Source organism: Talpa occidentalis, unplaced genomic scaffold, assembly GCF_014898055.3.
Source record: "Talpa occidentalis isolate TD23 unplaced genomic scaffold, MPIMG_talOcc4v2.1 talOcc4.4, whole genome shotgun sequence".
Classification (NCBI taxonomy): Eukaryota; Metazoa; Chordata; class Mammalia; order Eulipotyphla; family Talpidae; genus Talpa; species Talpa occidentalis.
The window spans coordinates 114403156-114418496 of NW_023604295.1; the positions used below are offsets into that span (position 1 = coordinate 114403156).

Genomic DNA, 15341 nt, shown 5'->3' on the forward strand with positions numbered 1-15341 from the left:
CACCTCCCACAGAGGGGGCCCTGGAGCTGCACACTCACCATCTCATCCCATCCCTACGCCAAGTGGTTTTCCAGGGTGATCGGCTGCCCTTCCAGTGCTCCGCCAGCTACCTGGGCAATGACACCCGCATCCGCTGGTACCACAACCGGGCCCCTGTGGAGGGTGATGAGCAGGCAGGCATCCTCCTGGCCGAGAGTCTCATCCATGACTGCACGTTTATCACCAGGTAACTCGCCCTGCTGCCCCTTCCCAGCCACAGCACAGTGTGGGGTGGGTGGTGGCAACCGTACCATCACCCCCCGCAAGAGAGTCATGTCCAGATGTGTTCCTTAGTGTGTGTTCATATGTGTAAGGGTGTACGCATGCGTGTGTGTGTTCATGGCGATCTAGGACTAAGTCATGAATGGTCTGGCTAGAGGACAGATATTAAACATTTGACAGATTATACTATATCTCACATTTCTTTAGTGCCTCTACAATGTATTTAGCAGCTCTCACCTATCTCATTGGATTTAATTTCTTTAATAGACCTGCAATGGTAATATTAGCTCCATGATAAAGATGGAGAAATTGAAGCTCAGAAAAACAGTATCATAAGTTCAATCAGAATTAAAGGAGTGTGTACTTATATCCCTTGATTAAGGATCAAAGAATGAAAAACTGGTGCCCTGCAGGCCCTTGGGTGGGGTGCCGTGGGGGGCCAGGCCAGGGCAGTAGGGAGGGTGGCCCCGCCAGAGTGCCTCGCCGAGCCAGCCCTCCGCCGCCCGCCTGCAGTGAGCTGACCCTGTCTCACATCGGCGTGTGGGCCTCGGGCGAATGGGAGTGCTCCGTGTCCACGGTCCAGGGCAATGCCAGCAAGAAGGTGGAGATTGTGGTGCTGGAGACCTCCGCCTCCTACTGCCCTGCTGAGCGCGTGGCCAACAACCGTGGGGACTTCAGGTTTGTCTGCTCTGCTGCCCCAGAGACCCAACACTGTCCCCAAACTGTCCCCAGCCCCCACCCTCGACCCCTCTTCTGAGACAGTGACCAGGATCTCCCCATCCACCCTGGCAGCTGAGTCCCAAATATGGAGAAAACACATCCTTTTGTCATTCAGCGCCAAGTCCTGCTGTTGTAGGGAGACCTTATCTTTTTGTATAAGATCACCATCTAAGATGTGCTGCAGAAATCAAAAAGTTTTTTTTTTTTTACAAAAATTTTTTATGCATATGAAAGCTGGTGTGCAGGCTGGAGGTGCGGTGGGTGAGAGGACCCACCAGAGACAGAGTGGGGAGCAGAACAGGTGGATCCACTGAAATACACTGCTGAGGGGAGCAGCAGGCCATACAGGAGAGGTCTGCTGCGCCATGCGGGTCAGCTCCCTGGCCAGGATCGAACTCTGGCTGATAATAGCTTCATAGTGCTAAGAATTAACCCCTTGAGCCACCAGGGAGGCCCCCAAAAGTTTTTAATTTCTCCCTTCATTAATAGTTTACAAAGCTGTCCCATCAAAGAATATCACATTTTAATATCCCAGCGACCCAGCGCCAAGTTAGGCAGGGTACTGTACAGCTAAACATGTCCAGGGCCCAGTGACAGCACTACCTGAGCAAACAGAACTGAAAAGAGGCGGAGTTTGGGAATCTTAAGGACAGTCCAAACCCCCACTTCCGAGTCCTTCTCCCAGGCACCAAGGGGAATCATCATAGTTCTAACTGCAGAAAGAGACCTTTGCCCTGAGGGGCCTGGGTTACCTGCAACTTTCAGCCTCTGCCCACAGGTGGCCTCGAACTCTGGCTGGTATCACAGCCTACCAGTCCTGCCTACAGTACCCCTTCACCTCGGTGCCCCTGAGTGGGGGTGCCCCCGGCACCCGAGCCTCCCGCCGTTGTGATCGAACTGGCCATTGGGAGCCCGGGGACTACTCCCACTGTCTGTACACCAACGACATCACCCGGGTGCTCTACACCTTCGTGCTGGTGAGGCCAGGAGAGGAGGGAGCAGGGGCAACCCATCGGCTCTGATCCCAGGAACAGCCAGGGAAGAAGCCCATGGATCCACGGGAGGGTCTCAGGGAAACTTCCCTCTAGGGTGCTCCTTGGGGATGCAGTGAGGGGCCGTGGGGCTGCATCTGGGCTTCTTCCCTAGCCTTCCTTCCAGTGAGTTCAGATCTACAGAGGCCGCACCAGGGAAGTGTGGGCTAGAGCACTTTATCCCCCAACACATCAAGGGCAGCCTTAAAGGGGAAATCAGGGAGAGCACCAGGGCGTCCCATTGTCCTGAGGCCAGTGGCGCTAAAAGCCAGCTGCCTTGAGTTGTGATGAGCTCATTGCCACATACAACCTCCTGTCTTGATTAGACCCAGCTGGTGGGCTAGACACCTCTCCAGGCTCCGCTGCCCTGAGTATCGGCACAGAGGAGGGGGCCCCCTAGGGGCAGTTCTCAGAGAGAAGGAGCAAGACTGGAAGATCCTTTTTCTTTCCCCAACACCTTCAGATGCCCATCAATGCCTCCAACGCTTTGACCCTGGCCCACCAGCTGCGAGTGTACACAGCTGAGGCTGCCAGCTTCTCAGACATGATGGATGTGGTCTATGTGGCTCAGATGATCCAGAAATTTTTGGGTTATGTTGACCAGATCAAAGAGGTGAGATTCAACTGGGCTCTGGGGCCCCTGTAAATCCCCCCAACCTGCCATTTGCTCAAGCTTTTCATTCCCCAACCCCCCAACCTCTGAGGCCTAAACCCCACTGCTGCCCTCAGTGACTTCTCTGCCCATCCCAGCTAGTGGAAGTGATGGTGGACATGGCCAGCAACCTGATGCTAGTGGACGAGCACCTGCTGTGGCTGGCCCAGCGCGAGGACAAGGCCTGCAGCGGTATTGTGGGTGCTCTGGAGAGAATTGGGGGGGCCGCCCTGAGCCCTCACGCCCAGCACATCTCTGTGGTAATGTGGGTCAGCTGGATGGGAGCTTCTGGGGGCAGGGCTTAGCACTAGGAGGGAGCTTAAAGTGGACAGGGGCTTCCCTGGTCACCCAGGAAAGAAATACTTCTCCCAGGCAGCAAGTGTTCCAGGTGTACCTGCCAGGTACCCAGCTGGCAAGAAAACCAAGCATGGCTAAGTTCCCTGTTGTGTGGAATCAATTTCAAGTTGTTAAGGGCAGTACGGAGAGAAGAGAGAGGCAGCTAATGCTGGAGAAGGCAGGGAACCGGGTTGAAAGCTAGCCCAGTGGGGATAAAAGCGTAAGAGAAGGAATTGGAGGAAGGCTAGTGGTAGGGGGCAGCACTGTGATGGTGACTCCAGTTCCCCAAGATGAGGGTGACATTGCTGATGGTGGAGGCTTGAGCCAATTAACAGCCACAGCAGAGCCTCTGCTCCTTTGGGAGACAGAGGAAGTTGGACATGGGCCCTGCTCTCCTACTTATTTGGGGCAGCAGAACTAGTACGAGTCAAGAAGTGAGAGATGCAAGTTAGTGAGCAGGAGGAAGGGACTTAGGAAGAAGGAAAAGGTGCTGTGGCTTGGGGTGAGGAGACTCCATGGCAGGTGTCAAATCACCAAGCCTTGAGAAGACAGAGAGGAATAAAGAAAGAGGGGAAAATCTGCAGAAAGGGACTGTGCAGTGTCCAGCAGGAGAAGGCCAAGTGATGGCCGCCAAATCTCAAATGGTGAGTGACAAGTTCCCTGTCCCCAGAACTCAAGGAACGTGGCATTGGAGGCCTACCTCATCAAGCCCCACAGCTATGTGGGCCTGACCTGCACAGCCTTCCAGAGGAGGGAGGCAGGAGTGCTGGGCGCTCGGCCCGCTGGCTCTGGCCAGCATCTATCACTGGAGCTGGAACCACTGGCAGATCAGCAACTTCGCTTCCGCTGCACCACCGGGAGGCCCAACATTTCTCTGTCATCCTTCCACATCAAGGTGGGCACTTGGGGTAGGGGGAAAGAGAACAGGATGATGCTAAGGAGGAAGGTGTTCAGATGCAGGTGCCTGGTGGGGGTAGGGGTGTGGGATGAGAGGAAGCAGAACCCAGATAAGAGGGTGGGCAATGGGAGGAGGGGGCTGTAAGACATAAGCACCCCAGTGGATCCTGGGTGTCCCTGAGGAACTCCTATGTCCCCCCAGAACAGCGTGGCTCTGGCCTCCATCCAGCTGCCGCCCAGTCTGTTCTCATCTCTTCCGGCTGCCCTGGCTCCCCCAGTTTCCCCAGACTGCACCCTGCAACTGCTCGTTTTCCGAAATGGCCGCCTCTTCCGCAGCCACGGCAACACCTCTCGCCCTGGAGCTGCTGGGCCTGGCAAGAGGCGTGGGGTGGCCACTCCAGTCATCTTTGCGGGAACCAGTAAGGGAATGAACTCCCCACACCTCACGGGATCCTCCCAAGTGTCTGCCCTGTGCCCCTTCATCCTGTCCTTCCCTTGCCCGCAGCGCCCCCTAATGCCTGATGGAGTTGGCACTGGATAGTGGCCCCTCACCATTTCCAGGGAAGATGGGGAAGAGAAAAGGTTCAGGAAGGCACTGGATTTTATATCTCAGAGTTGCCAAAATTCAAAAGGGCTATATGGACGAACACTCCACCCACCTTGGTCTCTCTCCATCCCACCTTCCTCACCTGGTGTCAACTTCCCCTCCCCAAATCCTTTCTGCACCTTCTATTTTTTTGACCCTGAACACCCAGGCCCAGAGTCCTTTTAGGGTGCAATGCTCACTTGGCATAGGGCAGGCCACCTCTCAGTGCTTGTATTTTGATTCATCCCTGTGTCTCCCCATTAGACCGAAAACCTAGAGGGCAGGCCCTCGCTGATGTCACACCACATCCCCCAAGGCCAGCACAACACCCTGCTGGGTGGGTGTTCACTGCAAGCTGGGCGGCTACTGCTGAGTCCTGCAGAGCCAGCCCAGAAGGCCTGGGGCCTATCTGTGTGACCTTCCCCCTCCCCATAGGTGGCTGTGGCGTGGGAAACCTGACAGAGCCAGTGGCAGTGTCACTGCGGCACTGGGCTGAGGGGGCAGAACCTGTGGCAGCTTGGTGGAGCCAGGAGGGCTCCGGGGGGCCCGGGGGCTGGAGCTTTGAGGGCTGCCATCTCCGTTCCAGCCAGCCCAAAGCCAGCTCTCTGCACTGCCAGCACTTGGGCAACGTGGCTGTGCTCATGGTGAGTGTCATGGGGCTGGGGGCAGGGCGGGCAAGGCAGGAAGGACTATATACCAGGTGGGGGCAGAGAACTATGATCACCTGGGGCCACAGAGAAATACAGAAAGGACAGCAGCCTCTCAGGCCTCCCAGTTGTCAGGACTCATGGGGAAGTGTCCCTCAGGTCTCCCCCACAACTTTTCATCTTTTAGGAACCAGGGAGATAGGCCAAGACACCAAGGGTCAGCCTCTGCTCTGGCTTTCCAGTCCTCACTTCCTTTTTCCTACTCTTGCCAGGAGCTGAGTGCTTTCCCCAGGGAGGTAGGGGGCTCAGGGGCAGGGCTTCATCCAGTCGTGTACCCCTGTACAGCCCTGCTGCTGCTCTGCCTGTTCTCCACCATCATCACCTACATCCTCAACCACAGGTGGGCACTCCGGTGGGGAGGGAGGGCCTGGTGGGAAGGCCACGGATCTCACTAAGTACTGATTATGTTCCTTTCCCAGGTGGGGCCACATGACTTGCCCAGGCTTTTGCCTTCTTATTTATTGGCAGGTTCTGGGGTTGGAAAACACACTTTAAGGGTCAAGTCCTTCCTGCCCCAGGGCCTCTATCACATTCATACACATACCACCTGCATGCACACAGATATCTGCCTTCCCCCTTTGGCAGATACCCCAATGGCCTTGATACCCCAAGGGCCTGACCTTGGGTAGCCCAACTGTTACTGTTGGTATCTGTTTCTGGAGTAGCTCCATCCACGTGTCCCGGAAGGGCTGGCACATGCTGCTGAACTTGTGCTTCCACATGGCCATGACTTCTGCAGTCTTTGCAGGAGGCATCACACTCACCAACTATAGGATGGTCTGCCAGGCGGTAAGCAGAAGGGACTGGGGTGGCAAGTGGCATGAGGGGGGCTCCGAAATTAGTGTTCATAACCTATACACAGAGTAGGGAGGTACATAAGAAGAGAAAAAGGTGGTTCATGCTAATAGGTGCAGCTCCACAGTTCTGTGTTCTGCTTTATGGGGGATGGGAGGCATGAGAATAGAGGTGTCAGAAGCAGAAAAACTAGGACAGTGGTGACTGGCAGTGGAGGGAGGTAGCAACAGCAGGGTCATGGAGAATTCCCCAAGTGGGAGAAAAACCTGGGGTAGGAAGAGGGAGGGTAAGAGCGGGGACAGAACCTTGGAGAGGATCTGGGTGGAGGTGGGGGTGGGAACATAGGAGGAGTGGGAGACCACTGTAAGGCTGAGACTCTGGGATGGTCCTGGTGATGGCAGCTGGGTCCCCCAGTCTCAGTGACCTGACCCCACAGGTGGGCATCACTCTGCACTACTCCTCATTGTCCACACTGCTCTGGATGGGAGTGAAGGCCCGTGTCCTTCACAAGGAGCTCACCTGGAGAGCACCCCCTCCACAAGAAGGGGACTCTACCCCGCCCGCTCCCCGTCCCATGCTCCGGTACATGCTTCCAGTTGTCAACTTTAAGTGGGGGAGGGCTTAAAAGGGTGGGGGAGGGTTCCGGGTATTTGTTCTCCCAGGGTGGATGCAGGGTGGGTCTGAGGTCCGAGGAGATCACTCTCCAGAGGCAGAAGAGCCAAGGCCTATGTGGCATGGAGTGGGCACATCCTTAGAGATTTTCAGACACGACAGAGCCAGGGAAGGAAATAACTTCAAAAGGCACTAGGCAGGGATCCTAGGAACCTGAGCGGCAACCCTAACTTCCACACTGTTTAGAATAAGAAAGGGCAGTTCTGACCTCTGTCCGGTAAAACACTCTCAGCCAAGTCCCATAGGGACCCACTGGGTTGCCCTAGTGGCCTGTAATCCCCAGCAAAAACTTTTGACAAAGTTGAAGGCGAAAGAGGATGGGGCAGAGACCCTGAGGGTTCTGAGCACTTGATCCTCCCCTCTGGTTTGTCATCTCTCTGACCCCCCAAACCCCATTCCTCTCCAGGTTCTATTTGATCGCTGGAGGGATTCCACTCATTATCTGTGGCATCACAGCTGCTGTCAACATCCACAACTACCGGGACCACAGCCCCTAGTGAGTGCTGCTACTGCTTGCCCTGAACCTACCCGCCGGGGCGCCAGGAGTCAGGAGTCTTCTACTCCACTGGCAGGGGCACCTCCCAGACCCCCCCAGCCAGTGACCCAACCCACGTCCATGCATGTCTCTGCCTCTCCACTCACTATAACCTATCTCCCCAATTACCCAGCCCGCTGGCCTCCTCCAAGATGCTCCCCCTCCTCATCCACTGCATGTGTCTCCCCTCAGCTGCTGGCTGGTGTGGCGTCCAAGCCTAGGAGCCTTCTACATTCCCGTGGCTTTGATTCTGCTGATCACCTGGATCTATTTCCTGTGCGCAGGGCTGCGCTTAAGGGGTCCTCTGGCACAGAGCCCAAAGGGGAGCATCAATAGAGTCTCCCTGGAGCCAGGGGAGGAACTGAGGGGTTCCACCAGGCTCAGGAGCAGTGGCCCCCTCTTGAACGACTCAGGTTCCCTTCTGGCTACTGGAAGTACCGGGGTGGTGACACCCGGACCCCCGGAGGATGGTGATGGTCTCTATTCTCCCGGAGTCCAGCTGGGGGCGCTGGTGACCACGCACTTCCTCTACCTGGCCATGTGGGCCTGTGGGGCTCTGGCCGTGTCGCAGCGCTGGCTGCCCCGGGTGGTGTGCAGCTGTCTGTATGGGGTGGCGGCCTCCGCACTAGGCCTCTTCATCTTCACCCACCACTGTGCCAGACGCAGAGACGTTAGGGCCTCCTGGCGTGCCTGCTGCCCCTCTGCCTCGGCCCCCCATGCCTCCCCCAGAGCTGTGCCCGCTGCCCCAGAGGACGGCTCCCCTGTGTTCGGAGACGCCCCTTCCCTCAAGTCCTCCCCTAGCGGCAGCAGTGGCCACGGTCTGCCCCTGGGCCCCTGCAAACTCACCAACCTGCAGTTGGCCCAGAGTCAGGTGTGTGAGGTGGGGGTGGTGGCTCGCGGGGAAGGGGATCCCGAGCACACGGGGTCCCGGGGGAGCCTCACCCCCCGCCACCCCAACAACTTGCACCACGGCCGCCGAGTGCACAAGAGTCGGGCCAAGGGGCACCGCGCGGGGGAGGCAGGAGGCAAGAACCGGCTCAAGGCCCTGCGCGGGGGCGCGGCGGCTGGGGGGCCCGAGCTGCTGTCCAGCGAGAGCGGCAGCCTGCACAACAGCCCGTCCGACAGCTACCCCGGCAGCAGCCGCAACAGCCCGGGCGCCGGCCTTCCGCCGGAGGGCGAGCCCATGCTCACGCCGTCGGAGGGCAGCGACACCAGCGCCGCGCCCCTCTCCGAGGCGGGCCGGCCGGGCCAGCGCCGCAGCGCCAGTCGCGACAATCTGAAGGGCGGCGCGCTGGAGAAGGAGAGCAAGCGCCGCTCTTACCCGCTCAACACCGCCAGTCTGAACGGCGCCCCCAAGGGGGCCAAGTACGACGACATCACCTTGACAGGCACCGAGGCGGCCGGGGGCGGCTGCATGAAGACGGGCCTCTGGAAGAGCGAGACCACCGTCTAGGGTGGGTGGGGCGGCGCCTGAGGACAGGCTGGCCGCTGGCCTGATCCGACCTCTCGGTGGCCCTCAAAGACGTCGACCGGTACGCCACAGGTTTGATGCAGAGGTGCCCACGGCTGCATTCAGGCTCACCAGCTTTAGTCCTAGAGGCTAGGGAAAGGACAGGCAGAGGCCTACGGCTACCAAAAGGGCCATTCCTCTGGGGTAGCAACAGACAGTCCCAGAACCACAGGCATGAGCCATTTCTGCCCCAGCCCTGGCTAGTTTGGGCAGTCAAGTTGCCAGTGCCATCCAGAGTAAGGGATAGGTCCTGGCAGCCTGTGGAGTGCCAGCAGAGTGGACAGCCACAGTCCAGCCCGGGTGGGCTCCTTTCCAGGTACTCCCCACGTCTACCCACTCTGCCTCACTGGAGGTCACCAGGCTCATCAGGAACAGGATGGCAGCTTGAGAACTGTGTTCCCTCACTGCCCTCTGAAGACAGCTGTGCCGAGACCCTAGAGCCTCCCCCCTATACAGTTTGTGGCTAACTAGGGAGCCAGTCTAGCAGATGAGCCAGGTGACCAGAACCATTGGAGTTAACAAGGTGCTGCTGTTCCATTAACTATGCAAGAGGGGATAGTGGGGGCAGTGTGAAAGGCAGCTTCGGAGGTGAACTAGTCCACTAAAGGGGGGCAGGTGTAAAAGGGTGCAGTGGGATGCCATTCCCCCTGGAGTGGCACATAAACTACCCAGCAGGGCTTACAGGTGGCACTTCAGGACAGATGCAAGGCCCTCTACCTAAGCAGCCAACTCTGCCATGTACATGAGAGCAGCAGAGTAGTGCTTAGATCTGGGGCTGAACTGTCCTATAAACAATGCCCCCAAGAGAGGTCCCATGGCAAGGGTGCAGGTGGTGGTGTAGAAGCACTTACTGTTCAATTATAAGACCCATATCCCGTCCCATGTCTCTGAACACCATGGGACTGAGGAAGAGCACTTCCCTGCCTCCAGGAGGCCATTTGGAAGAACACTCCCCACAGTTTGAGCCTCTAGCTCCATATTAGGGAGAAACCTCCCAAACATCAAAACCAGCTTCCTGCCTCACAGAAGCCCAAGCCAAATCCCTTGAGGCAGTAGGTGGGGTCCCTGCAGCTCACCTGGGGCCCATGCCTTCAAGATTTTTAAATACCAGCATTCACATTTTTCCCAACTTAAAAGCAACCACCAGCCATTTACTATAGGACCCAATGAAAGTGGAGGGAAACTTGGACTTATGAACAACAGGAAAACTAGGCCTGGGCCAGGCCCCCTCCCCAACTGTATGCCTCCCCTCCCCCCAGTCTGATCACCAAGGCAAAAGACATAGGAGAGGGGAGAAAACCCACTGGCCCAGAGGGATCCTGTTATTTATGCTTGCTGCACAGACAATATTAGACAGAGGAAAAAAAGCTTTGTATTATTCTTCCACATATGCTGGCTGCTGTTTACATACCCTGCCAATGCCTTAGCACTGGAGAGCTTTTTGCAATACGCTGGGGAAAGGGGAGGGAGGGGACATAAGTGCCAAAGAAAACATGTTTTTAAAGGCTCGGGTTTTATACAATAGAATGTTTTCTAGCAGATGCCTCTTGTTTTAATATATTAAAATTTTGCAAAACCCTTTAAGCTATAACTCTAGTCCACCCACGGTCCTTTTGTTATGAGGTAGAGGATATCATGACACCACACACAAGCCCACCAACACCTGCAAAGGGACACAGGCCCAGAGTCTCCCAGTTCCTCGGAGGGTTGTTAGCAGGAATGCCAACTGTCCCACGCCAACAGGGAGGCCCCATCAGGCCTGCAGCTGCAGTGTGTCCAATTCAAACCAGGAGAGCCTGCCATTCTCCCCGTCATCTAAGGAAAGCCATCCCACAGAACATGCATATATGCAACTTGCTCTCTGACACCCAAGGATGGGACTCTTCCCAACCCACCTGTCCCAGCATTCCCCGACTGCTACTGTAGGACCTGGGGTGCAATGAAATGGTCCCTTTAAACAAGAACTCACACAGACTCATTACTCTGGATATGACAGGCCTATGATCAAACTGCTATAAGAATGGGTGAGGTACCACCAATGAATGTACATTATGGAGGGTTAGAAACATTTGCGACAGCCTGTCTAGCAGCTTGAGCCCTCTGAAAGTCCCTCACTTCCTGAGGGGTACGCAGATACTGCTCTATTTCACTATCAGAAATGTTCTCATCACCAGTGATTGTGGAGACAGAGGGTGGGGGACAGACCCGCTTTGGGGGCTTCAACATGCAGGGTGGCAGGAGAAGGGCAGGACTAGGTGGTCGCTTTCCCTCAGGCAAATCTAAGGAACTACTTCCCACCTCCTCTTTTCCTTTTTCCTGTCCTTGCCCCAGTCCCTGAGGCTCCCCCTTCTGGGACTCCGGCTCTGCTGTTCCATCCCGAAAGGCCTTGCGGACCAATGTGTGGCGGTGCTGGAGAAGGTCATCAATGTGCTTAACCACAGACCGTTTGTTGAGTTTCAAAACCTGCAACCAGGCCAGTTGCTCTGCCATCTGCAGCAGCACAGCCAGCAATTCCTGCAAGCGGGAGGAAGCAGGGTAGGGCAGATCCACATTGGCCAATTTACAAAATCGGGCAAGGGAACATGTGAGACGATCTGAAGGCTGCAGTGACTGCCAAGCCAGGAAAGTAGCAGCAGTGATCACAGGCAAGGGATGCCGCCCGGTGACCAGCCACGTCTCGTCTGCCAGCTCCACCAACTGCAATGTTCGTGACAGCATCTTCTCCTTGTCTTCCACGTATTTGGCTGGCACAGAGGGGGAGGCCTGGAACAGTCTGAAGCTGAAACAATCAAAATGAGGGTCTGGTCTCAATGACTATAGGAAGCGTCTCTTCCAAAGTGAAGAAGAGCAGTCTACCCAAGAATGGGAAGCTTTTCTATCCCCTCCTCCTGAACACTCAAGCTTGCTGAGTAGCAGGTTTATACAGGTGCTGCAAGCAGACAGGGTGAGTCTTCTGCTTGTGAAGGGCAGAAGAATGTAGAAAGGAGGTAACATATCTTTGGCACCCTTCCTCCCCCATCAGCTATTATTCTGAGAGCTTTAAAATGTTCTCCTCTAGTCTACTCTGTACCTTGAAAACCTTATGGGTAGTCATCCAAGAAGGAAATAATCAAACTCCAGGCCCCAGACTACTTGATACCAACAGTCTTTGCTTCCTACTATAGTCATCAGAAAAAGAATAGGATGCAACTACTTAAAAAGATTGAGTGGGATTAGTTTCAAACTCTAGCCTGTTATTTACTAATATTCTTTCAATTCTATTTGTAGACTGTCCTAATAAAGTAGGACTGTAGTCTCACAGGCTACATACAACATGAGCAGTGTGACTGACAGCCCTGGGCCAAGGCTAATACACACTTTCCTTACATCATTAGGTTGCTATGAGGGCAAAGGGATTTGTAAATTACATTCTACAAATGTAAAATGGGATTAACCTTATTAGTATTAGGAAGAGGAGAGCAAGAATTGGTTTTTCTCCCACACCTTTTAGATGGGCTTTGGTAAAAAGGAGATAGTTGAAGATAGAAGGATTCAAGCCTAAGGAGCCGTGTCTCCTCCTAGACAGTACCTGCTACAGTAGGTCTTCACCAGGTCTGCCAAGCACAGAGATGGCACATCCAGCCCTAGAAGCTTGACTAGCTGCAAGTAGGTGCCAGAAAATACATCCAAATCTGCATACAACAGGGTGCAGATGGTTCCCATGGTCAGGGGCCAGTTATGCTGCCGGCAAGTGATTAAGACACAGCACCCAACCAACACCTCCTTCTTTTGTAGCCTGGCAGCCCGGATGCCAGAGTGTCGGTATGCCTGTTGGTAATAGGCAACTGCTGTGTCTTCAAATGTTGATGGCAACTGCAGAACTCGACAGAGATCTCTCACTCGGCGGAGGCCTAAGAAAATCCACAGCAAAAGTTACAGAGGTCAAAGGAGCTACCTGTGCAGGTCCCATCAATTTCTGCTAAACTTGCCTCCAATACCAGATTCACAAATAACTCACCTTTCTATAACTCACAGTAGACGAAATAATACTGAGCTCATTCTAAAGGCATAAAGAAATTTGTAGAAAGAAGTCACATTTTAGTCCACCAGCTTTTGGAGACTTTGATTCGAGTCAATCCAAAATTTTGAAGTAGGCTCAATGAGTCTATATCAAACACACCCCCTGAACAAAAATACAAACTTTGTACTGAATTGCTACTTCTCTTAGCCATCCTTTATTTCAAATTACTATTCTCTTCTATGCTATCTTACACAATAACGCTGAAAACAGGGAAAACAAATAGATGGACTGGATCATCAAAATTTTCTTTAAAGTCCCAGCGACACCAAAGATCATATCTCACCTCGTTGCTGGCTGCGACTAACTTGTTCATTTTCCCCTGTGCTTCGGGAATATGTTACTTCTGTAAAACAATGGACAAGTAGGTTGTTTAGCCATTATTCAGTGGACCCCAACCCTTCCACCACACAAAGGAGAATTCAAATCATTAGGCATCCGCTCCCTGTCTCACAGAAGGCCCAGGTCTATGCACTTAAAGGGCTATCTGTTTTTCTCCGCAAGCTGTATCAAATATACAGCTTGAGGAGCTTAGGACTGCACCACAGCAGCTCCAAGCATTTCGACAGTCCCTCGTGCGAGTTCAATAAGGGCAATTTTCCTGGTGCCAGATTTTGAGGACTGAACTGGTCAGGGTCTCAGGAAACAAAAGAAAAAGTGTTTTAGCCAATGCTAAAAATTACTTCGGAGTAACAGTATTTGCTGTGAAAAGAAGTGGCCCACCGTGACCTGACTAGGTAACGTCGTTACCAACGTCGTTCCACTCCTTGTTTCATTTACTGTACCTACTATATATGTCAGCTACCGCAATAGGTGCTAAACACACAAATGAATGGCACCCCTCGTTCACTTTACGCCGTCTTCTCCTTATCTAAACGGACATGTGACAATGAAAGGAAGGCAGATTAGAGGCATCTGATGCCAATCCCGCCACCGCACCAGGCGGTCCCCAGGCTCTGAAACGCTGGCACAGGTACCTCGGAGGTTGCCCTCGTCGCTGAAGGTGGTGGTAAGGGTCCCCTCGGTGACCACGCAGCCGCAGTCGGAGCAAACCAGCTGGCTCTGCGAGTAATGTGAGTCTTCCACGAGCTCAGTGGAGCCGCAGTCGGGGCAGCGGCCTCCGGCCGGCATCTCATAACCTGGCCAGTGCTGCAGAAACTATCGGGTCGCCCCCTACGTCGGTAAAAACCACAGTACGTAGAACTAGTAGGGGAAAGTTCTAAGCGCTGCACCTCCTTTTTCCGGCCAGAGCGATCGCCGTATAGGTACGCAGCTCCCTCTTCCCTGCGATCGCGCACCACTTCCGGTCCATTTTTTTTTTTTTTCTTTTGGACTCGGGTAGAAACATGAGTTAAGAGAGAAGGTTCCTAGTTGGATTGCGTCTCCGGTTTCCGGCTCTCTGGAATTAGTTTGAGGTAAGCCAGGCGGGGAGTTGAATTTGAGTTATCTTCTTCCTGTGGACACGGGTAACAGAAAAGAAACTGTTGTCACGCCCAAACAATTCTTCGTTTTACGGAGCTAGAGGACTCGCAGGTTTTCCCTGTATCTTTGGTAATGACTCTTGGGTTAGGCCCTAGGACTCAGTATGTATATGAGGGTCGTGTAGTAAGAGTGCAGGAAACTGCTCTGCTTTCCAAGCGGCTTCCCCAGGCAAGGTGTTTCCTCCCTTCGCAGTCTGTTTTTCTTAACTCTAGAATGAGGGAATTGAATTGAAATCCAGAGTTGCAAACTCAAATGCTTTCAGCGACTAGGCAAGGAAATGTATTTTTAATGCTGGGACAAAGAATCAAAATGACAGTGGTAACTAACTCTTGCCAGTGGGAAATTTAGGATTTCACTTTGAGCCAACAATGAGCATGTATGACATTATTTAGAAAAATTAACAGACCAAGGGTGCAGAGAGGGAAATGGGGGGGATTGGGGAAGAGACACTGCTCCTCCAGAGACAAACACAAGAGGACTTTGTGTGGGATCCCCCGCCCTCCTTGTTCTCAGGGTTATTTTCTTGGTACCCAGAGTTCTTGCTAGTCAGCTAGGCATACAGTCAGGCAGGCAGCCTCTCACCAAGGATAAAAGCCCTGGAATGAGGAACATATTGGGAAACTAGTTTCTGCTGAAAACAGCAGGCAGATATGGCCAGATTAGCAAAATGAGCTAAAATACCTTACTTGAAAGGAATTAGCAGAAAGTTAGGTAAGAATAGAGAATAAAGGACTTCCCTGGTGGCGCAAGGGGTTAGGTCTCAGCACATGAAGCTACCCGCAGCCACTGAAGCACCTGTTCGATCCCTGACCAGGGAACTAAACCACATTGCCCAGCAGACCTCTCCTGTCTTGCCTGCTGCTCCCCTCAGCAGTGTATTTCAGTCAATTTGCCTTTTCTGTTCCCCACTCTGTCTCTGGTGAATCCCCTCACCTGCCACACCTCTGGCCTGTACCCCAGTTCTTGTATGCATAAATAAATAAATGTAAAAAAAAAATAGAGATAATATGCTCTGACTAGCAGGAGCAATAGAGGTCCCCAAGCAACAGCTCCTGGTCACTGCACCCTAGCTTATATCCCTATAAACACATTCCTCACTC

The 15341-nt window shown here is 53.8% G+C and overlaps 2 protein-coding genes across 2 annotated transcripts in view; one reads left to right on the top strand and one right to left on the bottom strand.

The window, feature by feature from the left end:
• Window positions 1-11525, top strand: part of ADGRA2 (adhesion G protein-coupled receptor A2) — a 36686-nt gene extending 25161 nt beyond the window's left edge. The window contains exons 7-19 of the mRNA XM_037526040.2: window positions 13-226; window positions 775-939; window positions 1760-1958; window positions 2476-2625; window positions 2763-2924; window positions 3671-3895; window positions 4100-4316; window positions 4919-5127; window positions 5403-5530; window positions 5856-5979; window positions 6422-6567; window positions 7064-7153; window positions 7385-11525. Coding sequence (XP_037381937.1) covers window positions 13-226; window positions 775-939; window positions 1760-1958; window positions 2476-2625; window positions 2763-2924; window positions 3671-3895; window positions 4100-4316; window positions 4919-5127; window positions 5403-5530; window positions 5856-5979; window positions 6422-6567; window positions 7064-7153; window positions 7385-8645 — 3290 coding nt within the window. The 3' untranslated portion in view covers window positions 8646-11525. The remainder of the gene's footprint in view (window positions 1-12; window positions 227-774; window positions 940-1759; window positions 1959-2475; window positions 2626-2762; window positions 2925-3670; window positions 3896-4099; window positions 4317-4918; window positions 5128-5402; window positions 5531-5855; window positions 5980-6421; window positions 6568-7063; window positions 7154-7384) is intronic.
• Window positions 8664-14046, bottom strand: BRF2 (BRF2 RNA polymerase III transcription initiation factor subunit). The gene is made up of 4 exons (XM_037526043.2): window positions 13737-14046; window positions 13046-13105; window positions 12271-12592; window positions 8664-11481 (listed from the first exon to the last, which is right to left on the bottom strand). The coding sequence occupies exons 1-4, from the start codon at window positions 13888-13890 to the stop codon at window positions 10752-10754; spliced, it is 1266 nt and encodes a 421-aa protein (XP_037381940.1). The 5' UTR covers window positions 13891-14046; the 3' UTR covers window positions 8664-10751.
• Between the last annotated feature and the right edge of the window lie 1295 nt (window positions 14047-15341).

Coding starts and splice junctions, on each gene's coding strand:
- BRF2 (XM_037526043.2), bottom strand. CDS start 13,890: ATGCCGGCCGGAGGCCGCTGCCCCGACTGCGGCTCCACTGAGCTCGTG. Junction 13,106..13,736: donor CGACGAGGGCAACCTCCGAG/GTACCTGTGCCA, acceptor ATTGTTTTACAG/AAGTAACATATTCCCGAAGC. Junction 11,482..12,270: donor GTGAAGACCTACTGTAGCAG/GTACTGTCTAGG, acceptor TGATTGTTTCAG/CTTCAGACTGTTCCAGGCCT.